At 46.0% G+C, this 22,483-nt stretch overlaps 1 protein-coding gene across 11 annotated transcripts in view; it reads right to left on the minus strand.

Annotated features, from left to right (window-relative positions):
- Positions 1-206: 206 nt before the first annotated feature.
- Positions 207-22,483, minus strand: part of LOC137433956 (syntaxin-17) — a 28,497-nt gene continuing 6,220 nt past the window's right edge. For 9 of the 11 annotated variants that reach the window (XM_078785907.1, XM_078785904.1, XM_078785908.1 and 6 more), the window contains 7 exons: positions 21,330-21,463; positions 20,032-20,097; positions 17,079-17,310; positions 12,460-12,584; positions 10,563-10,613; positions 10,254-10,340; positions 207-1,202 (listed from right to left, as the gene is read on the minus strand). In XM_078785907.1, coding sequence (XP_078642033.1) covers positions 963-1,202; positions 10,254-10,340; positions 10,563-10,613; positions 12,460-12,584; positions 17,079-17,310; positions 20,032-20,097; positions 21,330-21,452 — 924 coding nt within the window. In that variant the 5' untranslated portion in view covers positions 21,453-21,463 and the 3' untranslated portion in view covers positions 207-962. Of the gene's footprint in view, positions 1,203-10,253; positions 10,341-10,562; positions 10,614-12,459; positions 12,585-17,078; positions 17,311-20,031; positions 20,098-21,324; positions 21,572-22,483 lie in introns of those variants that run through there. The other 2 variants (XM_068126472.2, XM_068126471.2) reach the window with 2 other exon arrangements.

Below are 22,483 nucleotides of genomic sequence, written 5' to 3' on the forward strand. Positions count from 1 at the left end.
ATGGCCTGACCCACAGCCGTAGTACTCCCGGAAGTGACGTCACCTCCCCTGCCCAAGATCACCAGCGTTGTTTGTCTTAATTTCCGGTGTTGTCTGGTGCCTGTGTGTGTGTGTGTGTGTGTGTGTGTGTGTGTGTGTGTGTGTGTGTGCAAGAACTCCTCTGAGCTCTCCCTGCACAAAAAGGGATAGATACAATAATTCGACCATTATGCTCATTTTTTTTTAATTGGAAAAGCTTATAAAGGTAAAGGCGATTGTCATGAAAACCACAATTTCTTCCACCAAGAGAATAGAGTTAAACTCCCACAAGCTAAAATATGCTTAACTACAAATATTGCACCATTATTCACATTCTCAAAGCGTCAAAGAGTAACATTGTCCAGAAACAACACCATTTCCATGGAAAATATGAATGACTTCAATTTCAGATGTCAAGAGGTAAACACTTCTAAATCTTAAAACGACATGAAATGACAAATTTGTAGTGACAGCGTTATCTGTGCATAAATTGCCACTAATCAATTTCACCACAATAATAGATAATATTGCAATCGTAATATTATACAGCTGTAATCACGGAATATTCATCCAAGAGCAAATGTTTGTTGATCAAAACAAATGGCTATCCAGCAGGAAAGCAAGGAACCACTCAATTTCACTAGAGTGGTTTTTAATCCAGCACTTTTAGGATGTGTCACAGACACAATGGTGTATACACCCTTGAGAGCAAAGTAAAAAAAAACCCCCCAAAAAAACCCTTTTGGCAATTATAACAAGAGAAAACCCCACAGAACTGTCAAGCGATACAAATGGCCCAGGAGATTTCCGTGCCACGGTCTGCCTGCCAATCTAGATGTTCAAAGATGACCTACCTTTAAAAGGAGAACAGTGGCAGAATATAAGTCAATAAGACACAATCTCATCTATAAGAGGTTACAGGCAGAGTGATTTGAATGAAAGTGTTACGTTGGGGAAGAAAATGACGAAGAATTTGACGACGAAAGCTTCTGCAGCTCTTGATCAGCTCGCCTCTGCCGGTGCTTCTGTATGACGTGCCCTCCGGTAAACCCGAGAAGCCCTCCACCGAATGCAGCAATAAGCCCCCCAACCTTGAGGCCAGCGAGCAGTCCTAATGGCCCAGCAACGGCACCACCCAGCACAGCACCAGCAACAGGCAGCACCACTGCAGCACCCCGCATTGCCTACACACACACATGAGCATGCATGGAATTCACAGCTTGAGTGTGACACACACACACACACACACACACACACACACACACACACACACACACACACACACACACACACACACACACACACACACACACACACACACACACACACACACACACACACACACACACACACAGTTATGAATTCATGTGAATTACTATTCAGGTCTTTGCTTATCAATGTGTAGTCGATTAAAGGTTGTTGTGATTAAAGGGTCAGGAGCCCTTCTGGGGAAAAGGAGACCGGAAACGGAAGGAGAAAGACACGAGGTCCTGGAGAAGCGACGATCTTCTTCTTCCTCGCCGAGCTCCGAGGCGAGGGTATCGATATTGAGCAGCGTCTGACGCTGCGTTGGAAAACCCGTCTGGCGAACGGAATTACCCCTTGACACATCAAGTGCCGTGGGTTCGTGCACGGAACCAAGCGTCCTACACAGTTCGCCTCACCGTCTACAAGGACGCGTACGGGTCGCACCTTGGGCCTCGCGCGCTGGACAAGCCGCGCGTTGCTTTGCCCGCTTTGCTTGGCAAGGAGGTGTGCGCTGCAACCGTTGTTCCCGGTACGTGACGTGCACGTTTGTGAGCATGTCAGCCAGGGGTTCGTTCAACCGCCCGTGTGCGGAGAAGCCGACCTTCATCTTGGTCAGGAGGGGCCCAGAGACATTGTGAGGGACAGAGACCAAAGGGGTCGTGAGTACCCAAGGGAGTGGGGAAAGGGGACACACATATGTAAGATGGCCATCTTAGTGATTGATTGTTGTTGATTCCTTGGGGGAATATATTATTGATTACTCCGGATCCTTGGTGTGGGGTTTCTTATTGACTGGAATTCATATTGTTGCGGATATGAGGACTGTATATATTTTTTGATTGTGTGAATTATTATTATTGTTTATTCTGCGCCCCCTGCCTCCGGAGCTGTGTAAAGGTGAAAGGGCATCCCATAATTAGTCCACAAGCATACACGTCAGCCAATAATAGAATACCCCTGTTCGATAGTTATATCTTATTCTGTGTTTTAGGGTAAGGCTGTGTCTCCCATTAATTGAAGTACTCCATTGCACCAGTGAAAGAGATAGATTCCCTTCATTCCCATTCCCAAAACCTCCATTCCCCTTTTCGTCGTTTGGCAATTACCTCCCCTCCAATAACCGCCATTGACCACGAGGCAGGGTCGGAGAAGAAAGGCGTGTCTCCACCTCGTCATAGAGGGGAGGAGTGAGCCAGCCCCACTCGACCAACCATGAGCCAGGGGTTTGGTTAGAGAGGGCGGAGGAAGAGCGATCGGGGAGGTTCGAAAAGGTTGAGGGGCGGGGCCTATATAACACACAGCACGACGCTCCCCCAAGAGTGGAGAAGAGAGAGGGTCCAAGAAGCAGAGCGGAGTTGTGTGGTTTTGGTCGTCAGTGGTTGCGTTGTGGTGGTCAGTGGTTGCGTTGGTTGCGTTGAGTGGTCGGTGGTGAGGAGTGATTGGACCAAGAGAACATCCAAGGAGAGGACATCCCAGAAAGCACAAAGCCTGTTGTAATCCTGGAAGAGCAGCGGCGGCCACAGCAGCAACAACCCCCAACAGCCGCTTGGGGCCTGGACGGCGGTTTTGAGCAGGGCCGCGAAGGAACGGCGGCTGCTAAACGCGCCAATCGTGCTGCATAATACAGCTCCAAGCCATCCTCTCCTTCCAGCCAACTCCTGTCATCATTCCCCGTGTGAGTCTGTCTTTTGTTTGTTCTGTCCCGGGGTTAATTAAGACTGTAGGTAAGCTAGTATTTGCACTGTGTCACCTGCGTCTTATGTGTTGTAAATAAACGTGACTGCTTTCTTTTTGCTTATGTGTGTAAATAGTAAATAAATTTAGTAGTATTTCCAAACCTTTCTTTGCCTTCGTCTTCCTCTTTGCATTCGTCGTTTTAGTCTTTTCCAGATTGGGCAGCTGCGGTGCGATACGGCCAAAGTTCTGGGTGAATCGGGTGAGTCGGGGAACAACTGTTCGGTCGCGGAGCCTTCGCTCGGCAAACAACATCCTAAACCGCGATCAGTAACAATTGGTGTCGAGGAGTGAGATTCGAGGCCCGAAGCGCGCTTAACGCGCTCAAAATTACGAGCTGCTGAAAAATTGTGTTTTAAAGAAATAAAACCCGAATTTTGAAATCGCACCATGGCTGGTCAAGGCGATCGGATGCCGGTGGGTGAGCTAGAGATAGACGGGGTGGAATCGACCCAGGACCTCGGGGAAATGTATGTGGAGGAAGGAGAGGAGGAGAACATTGGCAATGTGGTTGAGGGGGTATCAGGCGCACAAAATGGCGCTCTCGCGCACGAGGTTACGGGCGCGCAAAATGGCGCCTCGCACATGGCCACGGCGACCGCGCCCGTAGCAGCGCCGCTGGTGGATTCGAACCTTTTTATGTTACAAATGGGGGCCCTTATGGAGAGGCTAGAAGCAAAGATGGGACAAATGGGGAACCGGATGGATGCTCAGGGTGAGCAATTGGGAGCAATGAGGGACGAAGCGAGGGGTACCGGTGAGAAGTTAGACAATAATTTTGAGGGGTTAGACAACGGGATAAAAGAGATAAAGAATGGGTTAACGGGGGTGGAAAATAGAATGGCTGCCCAGGAGAATCAGTTAGAGGGGGTAAAAAATGGGTTAATGGGGTTAGAAAATAGGATGGAGGACAAATTGCGGGAAATAGGGGAACAATCTGCCCGGGAAATCAAACGAATGGGGAACCAGATAGAGGAGGTGCAAATCGGGTTAGAAAGTAAACTGGATGCTCAGAGGGATGAATTGGGACAGATGAGGGTGGCATCTACAAAAGAGATGGAGGAGATGAAAGAGGGGATACGACGAGGTGTAGGTGAGGAGGTTTCGGGGCTACGCGAGGAGGTAAAGCGAGGTGAGAAGCGTATGGAGAAAGAGGTGAGGAATAATACGGCTAGGTTACAGGGGGGAATAGAGGGTCTGACGAAGGGAGTAGAACAGCTGACAGTCGGACAAAGGGAACTAGCGGACCAAGTGGAAAAGAACACTGCAATCATCGGGGGTTTAAAAGCGACACAAAAGGACATTAAAAACGAATTAATAGCAACACAAAAGGAATGTCAGATGGTACATGAGGGGTTGACGAAGAAGTTGGAGGAGGTGACAGAAGTAATGGAGACGAAGGACCGAGAGGTGAGGACGCACATAGAAACGGTTAAGGTGGCGTTAGAGGAAGAGATAGAGGGGGCGCACCGGGAGATGAAGGAGGTAAAGGAAAAATTAGAGGAGGTGGAAGAGGGGGTGAGTGAAATTAAGAAGAGACGGAGGGAAACTAAGAGGGAGATAAAGGAGGAAGTAATGGAATATGTGCAAGGTCAGTGCTCAACTCATGATGTGCTGCTCACTAACCAAATAAAGAGTTTGCAGGTGGCAAAGGAGGTGCGGAGACGAGGTGCCAAGGTGAGTGGCGAAATATTCGGCAATGTATATGATGTGAGGAAAGCTTCAGTCGGCTTGGGGATTGGTTTGGATCCGGGTGTTCGTGAAAGGCCGTTGGTGAAGTGTGCGACAGGTCTGGTGTGCGAAAAAAGAGGTGTGCGAGAATGTCCGACCATGGGGTGTGTGAGGAAAAAGTGCGCGCCGACCAGTGAGTGTGCTGTCGAGAGCGAGTCGGTCGTAGCGCGTGTGCGAGGGGGTACATGGAGGCGCGGTGTGGTAAGTGTTACGGAGGAAGTAACGAAAGAGTGTGCGCAAGAGGATGCGCGAGAAAGGTGTGTAACGGACAGGTGCATGGGGAAAGAGTGCGCTGTCAAGAGTGAGGGAGAATGCACGCCTGTGGTGAGTGTTACAGAGGATGTAACGGGAGAGTGTGCGCAAGAGTGTGCGCAAGAAAGGTGTGTAACGGACGGGTGCATGAGGAAAGAGTGCGCTGTCGAGAGTAAGGGTGAGTGCGCTGTCAAGAGTAGAGGTGAAAGTAGTGAGAGCGACACGGAGCGTGAGTTGGTTGTGACAGGTGAGCGAGGATGTACACCTGGAATGGAAGGATGCACACCTGGAATGGTAGAGCGTGTGTGGGAATGCACACTTGAGTTGGTTGTGAGGCACGTGGTTGGGTGTGCGAGTGAGAGCACACCTGTAATTGTCACAGAGGAGATGACCGAGGAAGGGGCGCGAGGAGGTGTGTTGGTGAGGTGTGCGAGCGACGAATGTGTGCCAAGGTGTTCGGTGGTCAGGTGTGTGACCAAGTCTGTGAGCGGAATGAGTGTACCGAGGTGTGTAAGGGAAGGTACGAGGAGCATGGGAACAGCTGGAGGTATGAGCAAGAAAGGGGTAGCGTATGCGTGTAAGCATCCAGGTGAGGCATCGATGGTAACCGGGTTAGCGGTTAGAGCGACTTTTAGCCGAATCGGGCCCTCGGTGCGTGCCGGGCTTCGCGTGCCGCGAGAACCAGCGGGGATCCGAGCCACGGCGGGTTCGAAAGGACCGCCGTACGCGATCCACGCTGGGCCTCGCTTGGAACGGCCGCGTCCGTGCTCAACTAGGCGGAGCGGGCAGCCCGATAGGAAGGGTCGTCATGGCGACCACTTTTTATTGAGACGTTCCGGCAGGTCGAGATCGGGAAATTGGATGGCTCCGCGCCGAGGTGGTGCGTGGGATCTCGGCACGGGTAAGCCCCCGTCCCTGCACCGAGTGCCGGACGTATCCAGCCGCTGGCACAAAACAACCCGCATCATTGCTCGGCTGTACGAAGCCGAGCTTTAGAAGGGAATTGGCGCACCGAGAGGATCTAATAAGGAGACGAGTGATGAGGATAGTGTTTTGGCCCCGAAATTAGAAAAAAAAGCAAAAATTGATGATTGGTACGGTGATTGGCAGATGATTGGCAAAATTTTTGATTGGCTGAAATTTGGTGTGCCAAATTGATAGTAGGACCTCCCCGATGTGGTGGGATGGCAAATCCACCATCCCTCACAGACGGGGGGGGGGGGGGGGGGGGGCAAAGGAGCACTAGCTTATGGTGTGTATGGCAGTGAAAACTAGCCCGGGTGGGTTAGGATATTGTGTGTAGGGCCCTAGAAGATGACATTAGGTAACGTTAAGGTTAGTTAGTGACATGGATACCTGTAGTGGGGACGCAGGTAGAGTAGCGTGGAGGATAATGACGTGGGAGCGCAATAGTTTAAAGGGACGACTGGGAAGCGCAAGTTTCAGAGGGGAGTAGTTAGAAGAGATGATGCCGTGTGTTTGAGGATTGAACAGGTGTGATTGCACAGCTGTGCAACTGAACAGGTGGATGGAGCAGTGTATGAGTGAGTGAAGGTGATTGTGTATTGTGTTGACCAAATGGTCTAGGAAGAGGAGGAGGGTGCAGGTTGCACCAGGTATGATTGCACAGGTGTGCAACGACAGGTGAATTGAGGACAGGTGTATGGAATAAATGGTATGGAGTATTGGAATGGATGGTCGTGGAGTGAGTATGGTGGAAACAATGGAGTGGAGTGGATGGTGCGGAGGTGTGAATGGGGGAAGGGTGGACCCCCATCACGAATACCCGGGGCGGGTAGTGTAAGTGTTAAGTAGAGGGTACAGGTAAATTGTGGTTGGATATTGGCATCTGTGGTGCGGGTGAAAGAATGGTCTTTGGATGGGTGCATTAGTGTTGTGGAAATGGCTGGGCGTGTAGCCTGTTAGTGTGTGTAGTTGGTTGGGCGCTCCACCACTGTGAGGATGTCGGCCAGGTGAGGCCGCAGGTGGGCTCTGGGAGCCGGTAGTAGTTGTTGTGGATGGGGCCCGAGGATCCGGAGGACGGACCCGGGTAGCCCAGTGTCAGGGGGCACCGAGTGGGGTGACAGAGCCAGGAGGGGTCTTCCCCAGTTAGTTAGGTTAGGGTGAGGAGCTAGGTAAGCTCGGGTGGCAACTACAGTGGTGGAGGTGTGCAGGTGGGTAGACCTGCTGGGAGAGCTACACGTCACAGCCCAGAAATTGTGCAAGGGCACCGGGAGATGAATCGGGGGAGTGAGACCCCAAATTGAGAAGCACCACAGTTTGGTCAATGGGAATTGGTTTTTAGAACCCATAGTGTAAGTTGGCCAATGGATTGGCAGGGAGAGACCCCGGGTAGTGTAAAGTGTGTTAAGGTCATTTAGAGGATAGTTAGGATTGGAGTCTCCTAGCACCATCTGCATCCACTCACCTGAGGTGACAGGTACTCCACACCATGCCATGTTTTGATTATTTTTTATGATGCAAATGTTTGGATTGTGAGACGCATCATGACGTGGGTGTGACATTGTGCTTTGATGTTCCATCTCTTCCTCCTTATGAGGATTGATGATGAATTTGGTGATGGCAAATTTTGAAGTAGAGGGATTGTGGAGACTAATTTGGTATAGGAGAAATATGGGGAAGACGTGACAGTAGTGACGAATTTGTAAATGGGTAGATTTTGTAAATATGGGGTAAGGGCAAGGGTAGTGTAGGTGACAGGGGGGTGACGTACGGTAGGGACGAGCTTTCTCATTTCGCTCTCCGTGCGCATTTCGCCTTGCATTGCCTTATTGACGTGTACCCTTGTGACCTTACCCATCCCTTGCTCATTTCTCTTGTCCCCCTTTTGTCTCCCACATGACCTGTGCGCCATTGGGCGCCAAGGGGAGCGTGCGTGAGTCGGCCATTGTGCGCCCGGCACTCTCAGAACCAGCTGTCTGCATCGATGCACCACATTATGGACCACATGTCTGTGGCCGAGCACCACTTATGGACCACATGGGTTGGGGCATGGCCCCTCTGCTGGAACCGGCCATGAGGGCCCGAAATCTTGCTGGCGGACCTTGGCCACAGGGCACCGATGCCCCACAGGTGAACCACACGTAGTCGGCCCTGTGGGCCATAAATAAAGAAAATAAAATGGACACGTTGGGCACACTTTATTGCAAATAGGCCGCCAGTAAGAGAATGAAAGAAAGACAACATCTGGAAGAACAAATAATAATAACCAGCAGAGGGAGCCGAAGAGCAAGAGATCACCTGCAGGGTTAGGGGTTGTTGGTTTTATTTTCTTGAACAATGGTGACTGCACCGATTGGTGCTTGGGGGTGTATTGGTGTGTTTTTGGGTGCTTTCATGGTGCATTGATGCAGAGCAGACTGTCTCCCCCCCAGAAAGAACAATCACAGGTCCTGGGTTAGTTTTGTAAATAAAAATAGCGTCATTGTAAATAATGCTCCCCACCGTCAGTGTGTAGTTTGAAGACCATTCCGCAATTCGGTTAACTGTGGGCGTAAGTCTGTTAGGCAGGGTGCAATGGAGCAGCGGGACACATTTATTTATGTTTTAAAACTGTCGCACTCAGGGTCAGGTTAAAAGTAGAGGGAACTACACCTACGTGTCACACTAAATAAAAAGTTGTAGGCCCGGGACGTGCCTAAGAGGAGGAGGGTGCAGTGTTGCGGATATGAGGACTGTATATTTTTTTTGATTGTGTGAATTATTATTATTGTTTATTCTGCGCCCCCTGCCTCCGGAGCTGTGTAAAGGTGAAAGGGCATCCCATAATTAGTCCACAAGCATACACGTCAGCCAATAATAGAATACCCCTGTTCGATAGTTATATCTTATTCTGTGTTTTAGGGTAAGGCTGTGTCTCCCATTAATTGAAGTACTCCATTGCACCAGTGAAAGAGATAGATTCCCTTCATTCCCATTCCCAAAACCTCCATTCCCCTTTTCGTCGTTTGGCAATTACCTCCCCTCCAATAACCGCCATTGACCACGAGGCAGGGTCGGAGAAGAAAGGCGTGTCTCCACCTCGTCATAGAGGGGAGGAGTGAGTCAGCCCCACTCGACCAACCATGAGCCAGGGGTTTGGTTAGAGAGGGCGGAGGAAGAGCGATCGGGGAGGTTCGAAAAGGTTGAGGGGCGGGGCCTATATAACACACAGCGCGACGCTCCCCCAAGAGTGGAGAAGAGAGAGGGTCCAAGAAGCAGAGCGGAGTTGTGTGGTTTTGGTCGTCAGTGGTTGCGTTGTGGTGGTCAGTGGTTGCGTTGGTTGCGTTGAGTGGTCGGTGGTGAGGAGTGATTGGACCAAGAGAACATCCAAGGAGAGGACATCCCAGAAAGCACAAAGCCTGTTGTAATCCTGGAAGAGCAGCGGCGGCCACAGCAGCAACAACCCCCAACAGCCGCTTGGGGCCTGGACGGCGGTTTTGAGCAGGGCCGCGAAGGAACGGCGGCTGCTAAACGCGCCAATCGTGCTGCACAATACAGCTCCAGGCCATCCTCTCCTTCCAGCCAACTCCTGTCATCATTCCCCGTGTGAGTCTGTCTTTTGTTTGTTCTGTCCCGGGGTTAATTAAGACTGTAGGTAAGCTAGTATTTGCACTGTGTCACCTGCGTCTTATGTGTTGTAAATAAACGTGACTGCTTTCTTTTTGCTTATGTGTGTAAATAGTAAATAAATTTAGTAGTATTTCCAAACCTTTCTTTGCCTTCGTCTTCCTCTTTGCATTCGTCGTTTTAGTCTTTTCAAGATTGGGCAGCTGCGGTGCGATACGGCCAAAGTTCTGGGTGAATCGGGTGAGTCGGGGAACAACTGTTCGGTCGCGGAGCCTTCGCTCGGCAAACAACATCCTAAACCGCGATCAGTAACAATATTGATTGCGTTACGAAAAGCGTATATATCTTTTTTTTTTTTTGGCGGGGTGCCTCCCACGGTCCGGGGGTCACCGAGACCAGGTAGTTACCGGGAGGACCACGTAACTAACACACACACACACACACACACACACACACACACACACACACACACACACACACACACACACACACACACACACACACACACACACACACACACACACACACACACACCTATACCCCCATGGCAGAATTATTAACATATTGTAATTAAAATGTGTTCACAAAATAAACAAATAAAAGAGTAAAAGCCGACTTAAGTGAAATTAACTGAACTGACGAATCACATTGCTTCATAAAGCAGATCCGCAGAGGTTGGCTGACCAATGACAGACCGTTACCTTTCCGAGCTGTTGTGTGCCTTCAGCCACATTATCTGACGCTCGTTCCACGTTCTCCGTGATACTGTCCATTTTCTCCTGCTGCACCTGTTGAACAATAAAGACCTGCACTTAAAATAACATTTTGCATCTGCTATGCCTGCATTCTTTGAATATGTGGCTTCAGTCACATCATACTCAACTTCACCCAAATGCATTTTATCTAAAGCACAACATGATAGATGATGGGCTGTACATGAATGATTCTGTTATTTTTATCTACCCAATGCAATGACTTGGAGACACATTTAACATAAACAACAAACTTACATAGACCACCTGAGCAAATTCCACCACCAAGTTATCCAATTCATGAAGGTCCTGCACACAAGAAAACCCAAAGAACAAAGGTAGTCTCAACTGAGCATAGTGCAAGGAAATAATCTTTAAAAAACTGTTTTGAACTAAAACTGCACTCGGTAGAGTGCATACCTCCCTCCGCCAGGCTGAACAGTTTACGTTTTGTATGCCACTGATAGGCCGGATCTGAATCTGTACCTCAACCAAAATGGAATTGGCTTGTTCTTTTTACCTACGCAACTTACTCACCCAATTTCATCTGAATCCGTCCTTAACTGTTTAAGCCATCATGTTATACATCGTTTTTGGCCTCATCGTGGTGAAGAATCACTTGAAGAATTTAAAAAAATGATCGTATCCAGATCCGGATCCACACCAAATAAAATCAATTCGTCCTTCTGACACACATGTCCACCAAGTTTCGTCCAAATCTGTCGATAACTTTTTGAGATATCCTGCTCACAGACAAACAGGCAATGGCCCAGAAACGGCACCACCCAGCACAGCATCAGCAACAGGAAGCACCGTTGCAGCACCCAGCACTAACTACACACACGAACATTCATGGAATTCACAGCTTGATGCACACACGTACACACACACACCTGGAGCATCTATCTGTACCCCAACGGCAGGATTATTAATAGGAAAACATAACCTCCGTCCACCTTCAGTGGCAGAGGTAATAAAGTCAATATTTTGCATCGAAATAATTCTACATCAATTACTACATGATTATTATCATTATCAATTACCTTATGCTTCTAATAAATTATTATCTGATTCCAAACACATATCTAGCCATTAGCAAGGAGCATCCTCAGTGGGCTGGCAGGATAGCTTAGAGGTATGTGCACATGCCTCTGAGCTATCTAACCTGGGTTTAAATGTCATGCTAGCTATAAACTGCCAACCTGGTGTTTCACATGCATGCATCAATGTGAGCATCATTCCTTGGTAAACAGAAAAATTGGTGTACTGTGTGCTAGCATTAGACCATACGATGTTCTTCGTGAAGTAGGTGAGTTATGGGTGAATTATAATTAATTCCTGTCACCGTTCAAATGTCAGGCCAGGCCAACCCATTTGTGAAAGAATTTGGGACATGAAAATGTTTCCTACCTACCCCCTACGATGATGGGAATAATTGAAGCCGTTGAAGCAATAGTAGTAGTAGGAGTTGTAGTTTGAATTTTTAGGCGATTCCTCACCATTGAGTATATAAACCACCTTTAGAGGCCATTTTTCCCCGCAAAGCGGGGGTTGGCCTTTTTCGGGAACCGTGGTTGTTGTTGTTTTTCGGTCCCCTTTTTGAAGCAATGTTTTACGGCCGGATGCCCTTCCTGACGCCAACCATTTTTGCCGCCTTTAACGACAAACAGGGAATTACCAGTGAACTGGTACTCAATTTGCCGACCTCGGAAGGATGACAGGCTGAGTCAACCCCCCTGGCGTTAATTCAGCGATCGACCGGGATTCGAACCCAGGATCCTAGGATCCTAAGCCGGCACCCTAGCCGCTAGCCCAACACCAGGGATCCTCACCATTGAGTGATAGTCAAAAACGATATACTGTATACCATGATAGTTAAAAAGTTGGAAATTTTAGTTAGGTTTGGCAAGATGAGTTAGTTAGGCAACAAGAACAAGCAGATTACATTTTGGTTCAAGTCCGAAACCAGATCTGGCCTATCAGTGGGATACAAAACATAAACTGTTGAGCCTGGCGGAGGAATGCGCTCTACCAGGTGACAGTCAAGTTAGTTCTGATATTGACAAAACAACAGTGCACATTACAAAATCCCAATGTCGTGGTTATCATTTCCTGACATGTGGCAGTTGCAATAGTATAGGTTTTGTAAGCCCACCTTTGCTAAATGCTCCCACGACTCCTCTATTTGCTGCTGTTGGACCTGCAGTTGCACCTGCTGAGCTTCCTGATCAGCACTCTCAGCGATACAAGCTCCAGCCCCGCAAGGTGCAGCCTCTGTAGCTACGAGGAAGAGAGAGGTTTTTGCTTAGGGTGCGTAGTTAAAGCCAATATTACATCGTCTTTCCTTTCATTATTCCCCAAGTTTATAAAACTTCCAGCAACTATCTAGAAAATTTAAATACTTGGCCTAAATACGAAATTATAGGAAATATTAATAATATGGTCATCTACCTCATACAATTACAAGTCAGGACTAGCAACCGATTTATTCACCTGACTTTATGATAAACCTTTTTTAAACCACTATTTATATTCCAACTTTAAGTTATGAACAGTTACTCCAATATATGGATAAGTAAGATGGATAAGTACTCAAATATGGACAGTTATCAATATTAGTAATAGTAATCTATGTTTTAAACTAGAACGGCACTCAGTAGAGAGCATACCTCCACCTGGTTGGCCATATCACTCAATGGTGAAGAATCACGTAAAAAATTATACGAGATGGATCCGGATCCGGATGTTCACCAAAATGGAATCGATTCTTCCTTGTCACACCCAACCGCTCCACTAAGTTTCGTCCAAATCTGTCCATAACCTTTTGAGATATCCCGCTATGTATCGTTTTTGGCCCTATCTCCCAATGGTGAAGACTCACTTTAAAAAATAAATAATTATCATATCCGAATCCATATTCACATCTTCACCAAAATAGAATTGAATCGTCCTTGTTAGACACCCAACCGGTCCACTAAGTTTCGTCCAAATCCGTCCATAACCTTTTGAGATATCCCGCTATGTATCGTTTTTGGCCTTATTTCCCAATGGTGAAGAATCGCTTTAAAAATTCTAGTAGCCGGATCCGAATCGGGATCTTCACCAAAATCTAATAATTTCGTCCTTGTGACATACATCTCTGCCAAATTTGTCCGAATCCGTCCACAACTTTTTGAGATATTTTGTTCACAAACGGACAGACAGACAGACAGGGGTGAAAACAACCCCCATCCACCTTTGATGGCGGAGGTAATAAATAAGCAGGGTATAACTGGGAATGTACCAGAGAGGAAAAATGGGAAACAAAAGTATGGGGAAGGAAAGGAAAATGAGGTTTGTATGATCAGTAATATTTTTTAAACCACATTGTTATTGAGCAGTTTATATTTCACAAGTCTTTCTGAACTGAAAATATTCCATTTGGTGAAAAATCAAGTTTAATGATTGCAGGATGTTTGCATAAAAGAGAACAATACTATTAAACCACGAAACCAAGGGAATAAATAAAGTATGAATTACATGCCTTTTGCCAATAACCGTGGAACAGATGAACCACTTCTCGCATTTCACCGATTGGATTCACATAAAAAAGCATTGTTTTTTTTTTTGCAAATTAAAGGGAAAAAGAATGATTAATTAGGCTTACAATTATGCAGATTTTGAAAACAACACTTTCAACTTATGAGACAAATAAAATGGAATTAGGAGCCCAAAATACCCCAAGCACATGCACACCGAATCTCGTGAAAGGGGGCAGACAAATGCTGAAGCGACAGCGAGTTCAACGTGAAAATAGGCCAAGGTTGGTAGTTCGAGACCAGATGTTTGCAGTTTTCCTTCACAAGACTCAAAACAACTTCCAAATCTACAAATTCAATGTACAAACCAAATCCTCGATTTTTTAAATTTGAACCGATATGTTTCATTTTATAATGTCCCGTTTTATAATTTTACTGTGGAGAATCTTGCATGTTGCTTGCAAAATGTAATTATTTAATTACCCTCCTATGGTGGAATGAACGAACAACACGGCTCAGTTCACACAACGTGGTACACAAGGATGCATGCTATATTTAAATATCTATAAAGCTCAGTTGACTTTTTGCTCCACCAAATAACAGCTAATAGCCTGGAAGAAGCACCACAAAATGCCCTTTGTGTTTTGAGACCAGGAAAGAAAAATACCGGGAACTTCAAAGCAACATAATGTTTGTATTCATTGATATAGACAAGGCATATAACCAGGTGCCTCTGGAGGAGGTTTGATTTGTGCAATAATTTGTGGAGTCCCTGAGAAGTATGTATGACTAGTACAGGACATACACAAGGAGTGCCAGACAAGAGTAAGAAGCAGTGTGGGGAAATGCCTGAAGAATTTGGTGGCTTCACGGTTAAGGTGGCTTCACTTTTTTTGGGGTGGAGAATGCATAACTAATTTGGTGGCTTCATACTTCAAATGCCTTTGGCATACTCACCCATTTAGCCCTGGTGTTGGGCTAGAGGCTAGGGTGCCAGCTTAGGATCCTAGGATCCTGGGTTCGAATCCCGGTCGATCGCTGAATTAACGCCAGGGGGTTTGACTCAGCCTGTCATCCTTCCGAGGTCGGCTAATTGAGTACCAGTTCACTGGTAATTCCCTGCTTGTCGTAAAAGGCGACAAAAAGGGTTGGCGGCAGGAAGGGCATCCGGCCGTAAAACATTGCTTCAAAAAGGGGACCGAAAAACAACAAAAACCACGGTCCCTGAAAAAGGCCAACCCCCGCTTGCGGGGAAAAATGGCCTCTAAAGGTGGTTTTTTTATACTTCAAATGCCTTGGCTTCACGGTTAAGGTGGCTGTCTTAAGAATCCTTGGGTATTGAGTTCAAGTAACAATTAACACTGCGGCAAATTAACACTAGGCGTGTCGACTCGGCCTCTCATCCTTCCGAAGTCGGCAAAATGAGTGCCATCCAGCTGGTAAGGGGGCATTGCATCAGCAGAACAGCCATGCGCCCAGAAAATGATGCAGCCAAGCAGCTACAGGCTGCATACGAATAAATAAGTGTGGGAGGGACTGAGAGTTTTGAAGTTGAAGTTGGATTGCACCAAGGATTACCCCTGAACCCTTTCCTCTTACCGACTGTCATGGATGTTCGAACTGAGTAAGTGAGACAGAAAGTGCCATCGTCAATGGTGTTTGCAGATGACATTGAGCTATGTGGTGGGGATGATGGCAATATGACTGAGTATCTGAAGAATTGGAGAAAAGCACTGGAAGATAGGGGAATGAAGATCAGTAGATCAAAGACTCAATACAGGCAGTCCCCGGGTTACGAACGAGTTCCGTTTTTAAGTCTGTCTGTAAGTCGAATTTGTATGTAAGTCGGAACAGTTATGTACGGTTCATATCTAGCGTCAATTAGTTAAATGTTTGTCTAAGTATATAGTATATATTTTACCTAAAACATCTATAGGTATAAAAAACATGGAAGAAACATTTCTTAAACTGTTTAGATAGAAAAGAAAAGATAATGATTAAAGGTTAACACTTACTCTCGTTCCAATTGATGTCTTGCAAACCTTGAAACGATCATACCTTGATATATCTCTCCGAGAGGATGGGCCTGGTGTTGGAGAGGATGGACCTGGTGCTGGAGAGGATGGACCTGGTGCTGGTCAATTTTCTTATTGTAAACATCAAGGGTGGCTTGAACAGAACTTTTCTCATATTTCTCTTGTCTACCGCTCCCCTTATTATATGCTTTGTGTGTCTGTTTGATTTTTTTTCTGTGTGATAAATGTTAGCTCTTTCACGAGCCTCGATTCTGTATACAACAAAAAAAACAAAAATCAAAATATTTAAAAAAACAAAAAAACAATTTTTTTAATAATAGGCTTTACGGAGGTCGGTACATAAGTACGGGCGTTCGTAAGTCGGGCGTTCGTAACCCGGGGACTGCCTGTATATGGATTGTCAGTTTGAGTCTCGGGAAGAGGATCGGGCTGGAAGTGTAAAGATTATGGGTGAAGATATGGAGAAAGTGAGTAGCTTCAAGTATCTGGGGGTCAGTGGTGACAAAAGATGGAAATATGGAAATGGCAATTAAGCAACGGATTAGTTCTGATTGGAATAAATGGAGGAAGTGCAGTGGGGCATTGAGTGATAGAAAAGTACTGCTGAAACTAAAAGGAAGAATTCACAAGGCAGTTGTGAGATCGGCTTTGTTATACAATGCGGAAACTTGGGCAACATCAAAGAAAGAGGAACAGAAACTGGATGTAAATGAGATGCATGATGTAAAAAAGTTATGCATCCTCCAAGGTAATGTATTTTTATCCAAAGAAATTATTGCAAACAATTACACTTCGGCAGGTGTAAACTGCTGAGTGATGCTATTTCTCTACCCCAGATATCATACTCGTACTCATGTCACCTTTTTATACCAAAAAAGTCCAAAATTTGTTAGGATTGTTGGAAGCAAAGCAAAGGCATCCATCCTTTCAGTTTTGCTACAAGGTTCATTGGGAAAGAACAACCCATGTGCATGGACATTACTTTGGGAAATGCACAACCTGTTACAATATGAGGCATGGTTTAATCAAAGCTGATAATTCGTTTTAAAAGTTACTTATTTACACCCAGGATTATTACATATTATGCTTTTATTCCCAAACCCCACCCCACATCCCTTCATTAGTTCCACTCATCCCATTTTCCTTTCACTGTGTCGGTGATACCTAGATGTCACATGACCCACACACATTTGAAATTTGCAACATTTGAAAAGTCTTACCATCATCAATAACAACATCGGTTTTGTCAGATTTCAACATTGTGTCCTCAGAGTTTTCCAGCTTGGGGCAGCCAGGTGCTCGTTGCATAGCTTTGTGAAGGCCCAAGAAGTCCTGGACAACTGCCGCAGCTCTGTCCTGAGTCGGTCTCACACGGTCGTCAAAAGTGGGCTGATCAACGGCTCTCAGTCGTATCCGTAGGCTTTCGAGTTCTCTCAAATTGTGCTTGAGTTGCTGTCAGCATGATAGAGAAAGAATAAGAATAGGAAAAAGAAGAAGAAGAGAAACAACAATGGCAAAAACTATCAAATATTTAATCTCAAAAGGCTTGAGTAAAAAAATTGTAATCACATTTTTCTTTCATTATTATCTATCTATCTATAATTCCAGTAATCTCTGTCTGTACGTTTGTACGTTTGTACGTCTGTTTGTCTGTGACCGCTGTTTCTCGACAACCACGGGTCCGATATACTTTTAACTTGCCAGGTATATTGCTGGGGACCCGAGGATGTGCCTTTTCAAGGTTTCATATTAATCGGACAATTACTTACCGAGCTATGTCCAAAAAACGATTCAACCAATCAGAGAGCAGCGAACGATCGCGTGTGCCGAACGTGGCGGACACACTCTGCCTCGGATGGCACATTTGAGAGCGTATTCATTTATTTCACGTTTGCAAACTATGTTGGCGTTAAACTATGTTTTAAAACTAATAAAACCGAATTTGCGATTCATTCGCTTTCCTGCGCGTTTGTGCACGCGATGGCGATTTCTTTACCAAACTCCGGAAGCCGTTCGCTTTGGACCAAACCATTGCATGTAAATAGAGGGGGGGGATTGTCACCGTACTCGCAAGCCGTTCGCTTTGGACCAAACCATTGCATGTAAATAGAGGGGGGGATATAATTTTAGATATAGATATAGTACGGGCATGCCCTAGTATATATAAAACACAGTTTGTGTGTGTGTGTGTGTGTGTGTGTGTGTGTGTGTGTGTGTGTGTGTGTGTGTGTGTAATGTTACCGATAGACTCCTAAACGGAGAGGCTCACGTACTTGATATTTGGCACAGACATGACCATTGAGCCTGGGAAGAACATGGCCGACCTAAAAAAAAATATTTCATAATATTTTTTTACCATATTTTTACCTCAGCGCATTTCAGCGAGGAATATTATGCACGGAATCTGACCGGTGGCAGAGCAGCGCGCTGATTCGCTCAGAGCGATCACGTGATGTTCCTTGCCGCCATTAACTCAGTTACGCGTTCGCACGTATTTCAGAGCGAAAAGCGATTGCGTTTTTTCACATTTCAGCGAGGAACATTGCCATTCACACCACAAAGGTTTTTTTTTCTTTCATCTTTAGATCCATATTTTTTTTCAGCGAGGAATATTATACACGGAATCTGAATCGGTGGCAGAGCAGCGCGCTGATTCGCTCATTCGCGCTCATTGATGACGATCACGATCACGTGATGACGTGATCACGAATGATGTTCGTGACGCGATCACGTGATGTTCCTTGCCGCCATAAACTCACAGCAAGTAGCATAGATTTTAGCATGATTTAGCATGATTTAGCATAGATAGTAGCATGTTTCACATAGACTTTTCTTCAGCGAGGAATATTATACACGGATTCTGACCGGTGGCAGAGCAGCGCGCTGATTCGCTCAGAGCGATCACGTGATGTTCCGAATAAGCACAATCAATTGAGTGTGCCGCATGAGTCTGCGATGTGTTTAAAGTAAAGTAAAAAAAAAAAAGAAAAAAAAAGTTAACGTGCCGTTGTTAGCCTATTCATGTATAGTTTGTGTTGTATTTAGCTGTGGCTGAGCTAAGATGTAGCTGAACTTCAGAGTCGTTGACTCTGGTATCCTTTGACCTCTTAATCACCTTGCTCCATTGGGACAAATCCAAGTAATAAGCGCATCGGCAGGTAAATCCACCGGAGCGAGGTGAAACACCTCTCAGGTTGAAATAATGTGAGTTATTCCATCCCCGCCGCCAGTTGGCTTCACTTTTCACGGAGTATGAGCATTCTCTATATTTTCAATTCAGTGCGCCCGACTCGCTCACGTACTTGATTTGTGGCATAGACATGGCCATTGGGCCTTCACGGTGTAATTTGTGCGAGGCTTTTGTCCGAGTGAGCTTGAGTCGAGAGGGCGAATGCACGGGTTGGGAATGTACGGGTCTCCCTTCCCCCACCCGGCAACGCTGGTACTGGAGGGCGTCACAGGATCGGTGAGTCTCCAAAATCCGCTTCGTGCTGTTGCGAAGATTCAGGACGATGTCGCGATTGTTGTGCTGCTCTCCGACCATGAGAACTGCAACGTCATTGTTGACTGGCCCTCCCCTTCCCTCCCCCTTCCCCCCTCCATCCTCCCCTCCCCTTCTCCCCTCCCCTTCTCCCCTCCCCCCCCCCTCCCACCCCTCTCCTCTCCCATCCCTCCCGCTCCCCCCCTCTCCTCCCCTCCCCCTCCCCCCTCTTCTCCCTCACGTTTATACATAGAATGCCGGGTACTTCCCCCCCCCTCTTCTCCCCCCCCCCTCCCCTCCCCCTCCCCCCTCTTCTCCCTCACGTTTATACATGGAATGCCGGGTACTTCCCCCCCCTCTTCTCCCCTCCCCCCCTCTCCCCCCCTCCCCTCCTCTTCCTCCTCCCCTCCCCTCCCCTGCCCGGCAATGCCGGGTACTTCTGCTAGTCATGGTTATAAATCATAACTACAAAACATTGAAAGTAACTTCAACAACTGAGTACCATTATTTAACTAGCTTTGGAAGCTGACCTGTGTGAGTATTACCAGAGTGTGATGGAAAATGTTCTTTATTTTTGCCACTGTGTCATTACACGTATTGTTTTTGTAATGCCCATCTAATCTCATGCTTGACATGCAAGCAAAAACAGAAAAAAGAATAAAATAATTACAAAGAGGAAAACAGAGACACACCTGCACAGTGCGGCTGGCGTTGATTTGTTCACGATTAACACTCTTCCAATCCTGCAGCTGTCTGGACTGCAAAAATGGGAATTTAAACAAAAGAATTTCATCATTTGCAATTGCAAACGAGAACGGCACTCAGTAGAGAGCATACCTCCACCAGGTGAACAGTTTACGTTTTGGATCCCAGAGTAGACCAGAAAATCACAATACAGAATCACATTTAATCAAAATCATCTGTCCACAACTTTTTTGAGATATCTTGCTTTGTATCGTTTTTGGACCTATTTCCCAATGGTGAAGAATCACTGAAAAAATTATACAAGCCGGATCCGGATCTTCAATAAATTTGAATCGATTCTTCCTTGTCACACACACACAACCGGAACTGGTCCACCAAGTTTCGTCCAAATCCATCCACAACTTTTTGAGATATCCTGCTATGTATCGTTTTTGGCCCTCTGTCCCAATGGTGAAGAATCACTTAATAAAATTCTACAAGCCGAATCCGGATCTTCACCAAAATCTAATCATTTCGTCCTTGTCAAATACGCTACATCTCTGCCAAATTTCGTCCGTATCCGTATACAACTTCTTGAGATATCCTGTTCACAAACGGACAAACAGACAGACAGACAGGGGTGAAAACATAACCTCCATCCACCCTTTGGTGGCAGAGGTAATAAGAAATATGAAAACAACATTGTAAACTGTAACTGCAGCTTGTTAGAGAAATACTGTCTCTTGGATTAGCACAACTTTCTCCCTTGAAAATAGTTTGTTACAACTAAATACACAATTGTCGTCACTGCCAGAATTGGTGTGTAAATATTTTGGCAGCAACACCTGCACATGATTACGGTGACGATGCCGAAGTCGCACGTGACATGACAATTTGGAATTTAGCCATGGCTCTGGGAAACAAGCACCGACCCTTATAAGAAATACCATGGGATCTTTAACGTCCACCAGGCAATTCCAGCAGACAGGTTCCCAGGATAACATCGCAACCAACAGATGGCACACGCTGAGGCAACAATCTCTCTGCTTGCAAAAACACCTGGAAATCGTTCGGTTGGGAATTTAACCTAAAGTAGACATGCTACCTCCGAGCTATCCTACCAGGCCTCTTCATAAGCTGACAATCACAGAAGTTGCCATTTCTTAATTATAAAATCCTCAATTCAAAAAACGAATCCATTACTCCTCTTTTTACAAAGTAAAACTTAACTCCCTAATGCCCAACAAATCATACAACCAAACACATTTAACTTCGACTCTTTTCTGTCTTTTGATACTCACGGCACCTTCTCCATGTTCATCCGGTGCTGATCCAGTCGTTCGAGGTCCGTGGGAATGGCCACCTTGATGAACTTGTTCACAACAGGGTCGAGACGTCGAAGCGATAAAACGTTGGTAGTGTCCTGCATGTTTCTGCTCACTTCAAACAAATCAATTCCAGATAAATCAATTCTCATAAAATAAATCCAGATAATTCCAGATAAATCCAGATAAATCAATTCTCATAAAAGACTTGCCTCAACATCACGAGCTCAATTTCTCTTACAATAAAACTATGAGATGTACATGCAAAATAAAAAGGTACCTGTTGTCTTCTTTTCTTGTGGTAGTCCAATCAAGATACTCATTTTATAGTTTGGAATGCCATTAAACAAAACACCAAGAGATGAATATGAATATAAAACATGACCTGCAAAGTATGCAACTCATTCATTACCGCTACTGCGTTACTGTTCTCTGAATGGCAGAGGTTGATGGCACTTGGAGCTTTCTTAGTCACACAATATCGTGACGGTTCTAGCTTATAGGGGGTAAGAGACACTCATACTCATAGTGGTGGGTGGCTGCTGGTTGCATCATTTTTCTGTGTGCGCGTCTGCCGCTGATGCAATGCCTCTCCATAACCAGTTATCTGGTACTCATTTTGTCGACCTCGGAAGGATAACGGGCTGAGTCAACCCCACCTGGCGTTAATTCAACAGGATTCAAAATCAGGACCTGAGGACCCCAAGCCCGCCACCCTAACCGTTAGGCGAACACCAGGTATACACTCATAGTACAACTCTTAGTTCATTTGTCGTATTTTGATTCGTTAAGTATGCTGTGTTCCTGTAAGCAGATGAGTTGCGAGTGGATAGAGAGGTGCTGAATACATATTATTTTCCTACTTCTACAATCTAATCTAAAGCAATTTCTCACACCTCACAGCGCAAACACAACTTCCCTTCTACAAGCCGTAGAAGCCATTCTTCTTGCATTTCTTCTTCTTGCTTCTTGCATCTTGCCATTCTTCTTGCAGTGCTTTTTCTCGCTTCCCTTCCGACTCCTCTCGCCTTCGTGACTTTGACCTTTCGCTCCGCTTCAAATAATTCACCTCGTCGTTGCCCTAGTGTTCCCAACAAAACCTGCAGCGAGACCGTGCTGCAAACACCACTATTCC

Source organism: Myxine glutinosa, chromosome 10, assembly GCF_964187855.1.
Source record: "Myxine glutinosa chromosome 10, kmMyxGlut1.1, whole genome shotgun sequence".
Lineage (NCBI taxonomy): Eukaryota > Metazoa > Chordata > Myxini > Myxiniformes > Myxinidae > Myxine > Myxine glutinosa.